Source organism: Arachis ipaensis, chromosome B4 (genome assembly GCF_059453495.1).
Source record: "Arachis ipaensis isolate K30076 ecotype BB chromosome B4, ASM5945349v1, whole genome shotgun sequence".
In the NCBI taxonomy this organism is placed as follows: Eukaryota; Viridiplantae; Streptophyta; class Magnoliopsida; order Fabales; family Fabaceae; genus Arachis; species Arachis ipaensis.
In genome coordinates, this window is record NC_142439.1 from 26,316,855 (window position 1) to 26,325,744 (window position 8,890).

At 35.2% G+C, this 8,890-nt stretch overlaps 1 protein-coding gene across 1 annotated transcript; it reads left to right on the forward strand.

The window, feature by feature from the left end:
* The first annotated feature begins 1,418 nt into the window (after nucleotides 1–1,418).
* On the forward strand, nucleotides 1,419–2,485 carry LOC107637711 (transcription factor bHLH146-like). The gene has a single exon (XM_016341072.3). It carries the CDS (start codon nucleotides 1,819–1,821, stop codon nucleotides 2,371–2,373), a length of 555 nt encoding a protein of 184 aa, XP_016196558.1. The 5' UTR covers nucleotides 1,419–1,818; the 3' UTR covers nucleotides 2,374–2,485.
* Nucleotides 2,486–8,890: the final 6,405 nt, after the last annotated feature.

Here is an 8,890-nt window from a genome sequence, read left to right on the forward strand (position 1 = left end):
TTTTGAGGTCATTAAAACGAAGAATTGTATCAGAAAATAAAAAACCTTTTATCAAAATTTCATGACATGGACCCGGAGCTATCCATGATTGTATATTTGTATTGATGTCAGGGGGCATTGCCAATAAGTAGCAGGTAGATATAATTGACTTAAGTCTTGATAATTGTTCTATATTTATAATAAATATAGGAAACTAATATTTAATTAGTTAATATTAATTAAACTTTTATCATAAAATTATTTTTTAATTCTTATCTTTTTAGAAGACTTAGAATTTAGTATTTAAACTTTAGAATTTAAAATTTAGAATAAAAAATAATTTCAAATATTCACTGCAATGTATTTAATTTTTTAAATTTGTAGCTTGAATAAATGTTTAAAATGAGAGATTGGTTATGAAAATGTAAATAGAGGGATTAGAAGGGAAGAAAGAGAGGCGGATACATGTGAGGGCATTTATGGTGGGGTTTGGGTGTCCTTGTTTTGGAGCGCACATGGCTGGAGACTCCGTTCTGTTATGTGGGTAGTTGTGATAAGCATCAACCATGTGAACCCATGTGCCATTCAAAATACCTCTCTCTCTCTCTCTCTCTCTCATTTTCCATGCATCTATACTAAAATAATTAAATTATTAAAATTAATTATTATTATAAAATATATATTAAAAATAAATTAATTTATATATGTATTTATATATAATATATATTTATAAAATAAATTAATTAGTGATTAATTTTTAGTATTTATATATTATTTTTGACAAACTCATACACATTTTTATTTTTTAGGATTGTCCCATTTCTATAATTCTTCTCTTTTTATAACATGTTTAAGTGCTACCAATTACCTCATTTTTATTTGCTTAATTGTAATTGATGGATTAGAATGAAATATGTGAAAGAAAAAAAAAATTAAAGGATGATTATGTTAATTTACAAATAAAATTGAGAAGATTTATTCTTTTTATTTTTCATATGTTCAATATAAAGATAGAATGATTATTGTTAATATTTCTATTTATATTCTATCTGAATTGTTTTATCTAAGTCATACAAGAATATCATAAAAAAACTTCTACTCTTGAATAGGGGGAAAAAGTTTTATTATGCTTATATTAGAACGAGATTATTAGTCTCATTGTCTAAAAGAAGAAAATGGATAGTTTAGGTAGTAATCAACTAACATCTATTCTATTTTAATTAGACCTAGATAAAGTTGAAGTAATAAAATAATTGGACGGATTATTATGAATATTGTCGATCATGGCTAAATTGACATAAATTAAAAATATAAAAGTTTATTCTTTTCTTTTTTTTTTTTAAATGCAAATGTTTGTGCACTATGTGAGAGAGTCTCCCAAAAGAAAAGGAGTTGCTTTGAAAGGTGTGTGGTGAGCAATTTTTGTGAGTGTACGTGCATGTTTGGTTGGGGTTGTAATCATGATTCAATCTCCAATATTATGAGTGTGACCCCAATTATTTTGTGGGCTACACCTACACTAACATACCCTACTCCCTCCACCCATGTCAAAATCAAATTTTCATAATCACTTCCTCAAAACCCTATATACTTCCAACTTAGCTTACTTCCTTTGCTTCAACCTTATAACTTATAACCTCACTCATTTAATTTATTCTATTCACTCCCTAAATCATGCTTCATATTATTATTTAGTGTCTCTTCTCTTGTTTTCACTTTACTTAATTACCCTTTTATCCTACAACTTCTATAAATCACCAAAACCTCTTGTTCTTGTTCTTCTCCCTCTTCTTCATTTTTCCCTTCAAATACTTTTTTTTTGTCTTTGAATTTCTTGATATGGAGGGGCAAGCAGCTAAGCGGAGGCGCGTGTACTCGATTGAACCCAAGAAAGTGGTAGAAGAAGCAGTGTTTACAAGGAATTACATGAACTATTTGGTTCCGGCATTGATGAAGATCAAGGCGGGAAAAAGGAGTAGCCATTGTTGTGAGATTCAGAATGTTGTGAAGCATGAAGTGGACATGGCAATGGTGTTCTCGGCACAAGGTTTTGCCTGGAGTAATGCTCTAAAAGCCAACCTTCAAAGGTACCAAAATGAACATAGTAGTAGTAGTGGTGGTCCAATAATAACTAGTAATAACCCTAGTAATAGTAGTTCAAAGTCCATCAAGTATGTTAATAAGGACATAAAAGGAGAAGAATATGAAGATGGGTTTATCAATAATAATAATAATAATAATAATAATAATAGCAAATTGAGGTGCTTAAGAAGGTTGATACCCGGTGGAGAAGATATGTGCAATGAACAAATGGTTGAAGAATTAGAGAGCTATATAAGCTGTTTGAAAATGCAGGTCAATGTTCTTCAATACCTTGCAGACAAAAATTGTTGATTTTATTTAATTTATATATATCATCTTTTTGTTATATATTGTTTTCATGTTATATTGTTTTATATATTGTATTGTATTATTGCAATTTGAAATATGAGCCATATTGTAAATATATATTGTTTATTAAGGAATGTATTAGAAGGTAAAAGAAAAATTGGAGGATCGGAGAGTTTGGGGTTCTCCAAATTCTCCACTGCAATGAAGAGATTATTCTAGCTTGTACTTTATTTTTACTTTTGAGAAAAGTACTAATTATACATGATAAAAGTAACAACGTACTAATAACTACATGTTTATTCCTTTTTTTTTTTTTTCCTTTCCTCCAAAAGTGCGTGTAGTATATGAGAAGCAGGAATTAAAATGAAGTTGGGTTACTTTGAATGTTTAGTAATATATATCTTAGTGAAGGTTTTCAATAGCGTAGAGTAGGAGGTTTAAAATTAAGATTATTTTTTTTATGTTTTTAAATTTGAATACTAAAACAGATTCTGTAATTTTGTTATTGCTGTATCTGTGATACTGATTATGCAAGAAATAATTTATTTTTGTCTGATAACAAATAAAATAAAAACTAAACAAAAAAGAAAAGAAAACAGAATCATGTATTTTGGTTTAATCATTTTGTGCAATGTGGTCTATATTCAGTCTCTATCAAAACTATGATAGAATTTTCACTATCTTTATCAAAGATTACAAACACAAATTTTCTAGTAGGATTCTTCTTAATACTATTCAGGACGAACCAAGCTTCTAACCAAGATTGTTTCGATTAGGTTCACTCCCTAGACTTTTAACACTAAATGCTCACCTAACTTAAAAAGAAAAACCTCTTAGACTCATGATTACAAACAGAAATACATTAAAAGAGTTTTAATGTAACACCCTAATATTCAAATCCTTATGTTCGAGTCATAAGTCAATGATATTACGGTGGTACGGCTCTCAGGTGGATTTTTAATAAATAAATATAGGTAATTTCGAAAGGAGTATTACCGAGAAGCCTGAAAAGAGTAGAAATAAAATCGCAAAGACGTATCACTCACGTTTCGTCAACAAAAGATAAACCGTGAAGCCGAAAACGATATACGGACAAGGCGTAGAGGAGATTAAGAGATAGATAACAGATATATATATATATATATATATATATATATATATATATATATATATATATATATATATATATAAAACATAAGTAAATAGCCACTAGTCGCGACCCGCGAAGTTTAGGCTGGCTAGGGTACAGTATGAAAGTAGTTGACAACAGTATATCCTAATCTCTACCGAAGGAAACATGAGAGCCTCTATAGGCAAATTCAAAGAGTTCAATACATAATATAATCTTTCCAAAACAAAGGTGGAGAGATTCTAAGCAAAACACAAAGTAGAGAAAATAAAGATCTTTGCCGTCTCTCAGACGACCCACAACTCACTTCTGAGCACCTGGACCTGTATCTGAAAAACAAGAGATATATACGGAATGAGAATCCTGGGCCCATGGGTTCCCAGTACGGTAAAAGTGCTAAATAAATTCAATGTATTGCAATAAAAACTCACTAAGAATCCTAAACTTCTTCACCAATTATTCATCCTAGCTTCTCGCTAATCCATGAATAGGCAACTGTCATAAGGGAGTGCTAAATTTAATTCATGTTTCACATGTTTCCCAACTCGCTGACTCTTCCACGAATCAGACTCAGAATCATAAGCAAAACCATCACCAGTTGTTCTGCCTTAGCAATTCTATATCAATACATCATACCCTCGCCTGGAGCTAGTGAAACTACATCACTGTGTCTACCCAGGGAGCTCCAATTATCTCATTCAATAATCATCATCATCATGCAAACGCATCATCAATTCATCCCATCAAGAACAGCCCTCAACACCCACCGACACCAGCATGAGGGGCCTCTCAGTTGTACAAACACAAGCAATACAGGCAAGTAATACACAAATATGGTACAAGTAGAACAAGTAGCATATAGTCAGGTAACATGGCATATATGATGTAGAAATCCAAAACAAATGGCAAACCCAAACAATTCAAACATATGCAAATGATGAATGCCTGCCCTATGGCTAATGATATCATCTGTCGGTTATATAGCCAACCTGACATGTCCTGGTAGCTAACCATTGGACAGAAACACCCATTGCGGAGCAAGTAGGTTTGAGCTACAACCCCCTTGCTACTACCCGCTCAACCCAGAGCCAATGGAATAACCACTACTGCGGCTACTACCCAGGCAGGTGTTTAAAAGCTCAACCTGGAGCGAGTGGATTCACCACTACTGCTGCTACTACCCAGGCGTCACAATCTCTGACCTGGAGCAAGTGGGACGAACCACAACCCTTGCTACTACCCAGGATCTCAATACATACGTTCGTTCAGTTTAGAAGCAATCATCACTGTTATCAAATCTCAAACATTAACCTGGAGCAAGCGGGATGAACCACCACCCTTACTACTACTCAGGTATCACAAATACACCTTTATTCAAAACTCCATAATTAAACTCATTTATCATAAACATCCTTTTCCGTCTCATACCCGGAGCAAGTGGACAACGCCACTGCCTACTACCCGGGGTCACATATCATATTTCAGCATTTTTTCATTATTATCCATTTAACACATTCATTCATTAATCATATATACATTTATACTCAGCCATAAACAGTAATGGCTTTGCCGTAACCCGGCAATAACTCAGCTATTCGGCTCATGGTTCAATCAAGAACCGGCCATTTATCAATAAATATAGCCCTTCGGCTCATGGCATACACGGTACTTCCACCATCATCCTCCATATCTTATATAATCATCTTTGATCATCATTGATCGTAACCTTTCCCCTTGCTTCACTCGCAAGTTACCACATCTCCTAGCTCCTTTCTCATTGCTAGGCATATCATAATGATTTAATACATAAGGGGTGAGATCGGAGGCTTAGAAGTATGAGATTTGGCTTTAAAAACTTAAAAATCAACTTTGGCATGAAAACAGGGCCATGCGTACGCGCACTCCACGCGCACTCGTGGATGGCCACAAAACTCATCGACGCGCAAGCGTCATACGCGCGGACGCGCGGGTTGAAAAATAGCCAAACGACGCGCACACGTCAACCACGCGTACGCGCGGATACCTTTGTGCCCCCGACACAAAACTGGCACAACTCTCGGGAAAATGGCTGGACATTTAATGCAGCGCATCGACGCGCCCGCGCACACCACGCGAACGCGTGGATGGTGCTTTCTTGAAGAACGGCGTGTACGCGCCAAGTGCGCTTACGCGCAGAGGGTCATTCTGCTAAAAATCTTCTAAGTTAAAAGCTGCAGGATTTACAGATTCAACCCCCAATCTTCCGACGGACATAACTCTCTCATTTTAAATCGTTTTTCACCTGTTCTTCGAACGGTATGGACATCCCGGATCCAATTTCATTTCTAAATAAATTTGGCACAAAACAGAGATCCGTAGTCCAAGTTATGTCCCGTCAAAATATGCCCAAAAACCATATTTTTATGCAAAATCACAAGGTGCCATTTTCAAAACAAGCCATTTTCAACTATTTTCCAAATCAACCAAAACATGCCAATTTCAATCCTTTTTGAAATCAATCAAAATGTACCAAAATCAACATCAAGCCATCCTCAACTCACACATTGACACTTTACCAAAATTCCCAAAACCACATCCAACCATTTTAACACTTCTCAATCAAATGGCTAAAGGACAAACACAATATCATGTCATACATCCTTCCTCATCCCAATTTCCAATAATACCATTTCCAATCAACCATCATTATACACAATCAATATCATATTCACTATCACGTGGTTTCACCCACAAATCAACCTTAATCATTTCCCAAGCATATATCACAACATACATATCTCTAATGCATCATCATACCATCAAGGCATCAATAATCATAATCACATATATGATCACATAATATATCTCAAGCGAACCAAACATACCTCATCTACATAATTTCACCCAAAATTACCAAATTCCACACTTCAACTTCTCAAACCTTATTATTCAATAACCAACCTAATCATTCATATATTCATTATCTGAAATTCATCCAATCACTTGTGCCATCATACAATACACACATCGACTTACCTTTCTTACCTCTTTCCGGCCTCCGGCCCAAAATTCACGGCCTCCGGCCCAATTTTCACAATTTAAATGCATAAACCACAAATCAATACTCATTACCCCAGTACATCAAATTCTCAATACACCAAGCATACAAGGCCACACAATTCTCAACCCAATCATTAATTCACATTACATATCAACTATGCATATTAGCACCAACCATTTACACAATCCAAACTTAATCCTAAGGGCATCTAGCCTAGGAATTCTCATCACAACACACGGTACTTAAATGAAACTTAAACCGTACCTCTTGTAGCCAAACCAATTGAGCCTCTTCTTTGGAAGTCTTCACCAACCTTAGCTCCAAGCCTTACCAAAGCTCCTCAAGCAATACCAATCTCCCAATTGTGCACCAACATCACCAAATACACTAACATAACCAATATCACATATATACATCAACCTAGGGCTCATAAAAATGACAAATCACAAGGGTTTGAGAACTTCTTACCTCAACCCATATAAAGTAGGGATAGAACCCACTTAGAATCCATGTTGGAGTATCCCTAAACACCCAAAATCACAAGATTTCAACACTAGCTACCTAAAAACGTGTAACAGTGGAGAATTTCGAAAACTGGGCAGAGATGAATAGAATACTCACCACAAAACTTAGATAGAATTGTAGAGGATAAGAAGAGCGACGCGTGGCCGCAAACGGCTCGTCAATCGGAGCTCCGTAGCTCAAGTTATGGTGGTTTAAAGATCAAAGAGAGTTAGGTTTTCTCTCTTCTCTTCTCTCTTCTCAATTTCAGCGCCCCAACCCTTCTTTTTAGGGTAAAATGAGCTGAAATGCTCATAACTAATGTTTATATATGTTGGGTCTTGGGCCTACTTAGATCCGGTTCACTTATTTTTGCCCGTTGGCCCAATTTTGGGCCAAAACCTTTAAGATTAGCGCTCTAAATCGCACTTTAGATATTTCTACCTTCCCTAATTATAATTCTTCATTTCTTAATCTTATTTACTCATAATCAATTTCCTCCACTGTAGTACCAGACAGATCTCAACCGGTACTGCCGGTCAAAATTCCACTACGCGCTTTTACGCAGAAAACTATGTTTTTTCGACTCGGAAAAATTCACTGAATCCAAATATCATATTTAAATTACCAAATTCCAATTGCCAAATCTTCCAACCATATTCGCTCCTATTTAACTTATTATTTAATTAATTTTGGTTAGACCGGGTATTACATTCTACCCCCCTAACAGAAATTTTCGCCCTCGAAAATTCCATCCATCACTATCCTCTCTCTCTGCCAAGCCAATTACCACTAATCACAGCTCAACTCCAAGCATAACCTCCAAATTTACTTCCTTATTCTCAAACCCTCGAATTTCTACATGACTTGCTGTTATAAAGTCTCTGACTCATCAATCAAAAACCCCTTTCATTTCTAGAAAGCAAATGGGTTTGAAATAACAATTTAACAAAAATCATAAGAATCCGCTTTCCTTTAATAATCTATAAAAGCATTCGAGACACATCTCTTTCGTTAAAGTTACTCATATGAAAAATTATCCTCAAAACCATAACCAACAATCTTTCAAATTTTTGGGGAAAAATTTTCAACAGTACCTCCCCAAAAATTGGAGTTTACCACCCGTCACGGGCTCCCTCAAACCAATCTCAGTACCGCATCAGTATTTCAATTTAGTGGCTTTCACATTCGTCTTTCAAAACCAATCATTATAAATCTCAATCTAATTCCAAGGTCACTATGACCAAACATCGTGGTACTCATCTCTCAAACATGACAACTTGCACTCTCTCATCATCTAAATCCAATTATGCATCAATGATAATTTCCTCATCCGCTTTAGAACCATCAAAGCTCGCAGCCGCAATCAATTTCAACTATTTGGGGATCATTACTTGCAGTAACCCACTTAACCCTTCCAGTATTCAAACTTAAGATATTATAGTAAACTTTCACAGCTCCTATTCGTAGCTATCCTGTGTTACTGCTTCCGTAAGCTTCTACTGCTTTATTCTGATCTCTCGTCTAGTACGAGCCCTATCACTTACTTCCTCAAGTACTCAACCACAACTTAGCATGACTGGCATTTCAAATCAACGTTTCCAAATTCCTCATTTAGGACCATTCCTTATCTATTTAAATCAAAGGAACCAAAAGTCACAGGTTCAATCCATTTCACCAAAAATCCAAAAATCAACCAACTACATAACAAACACAACACATCATTCTCAATAAAAAAAAATCGTTTACATCACAGGCATTTATCCATTTGTATTAAGGCAAATCCTTACTCGGACCATCCGGTTTGCTCCTTAGTCTAATATTAAACTCGACATTCCCAGTTTTACTGT

What these genes read in the sequence shown, in the direction of transcription:
- LOC107637711 (XM_016341072.3), top strand. Translation starts at nt 1,819, where the DNA reads ATGGAGGGGCAAGCAGCTAAGCGGAGGCGCGTGTACTCGATTGAACCC.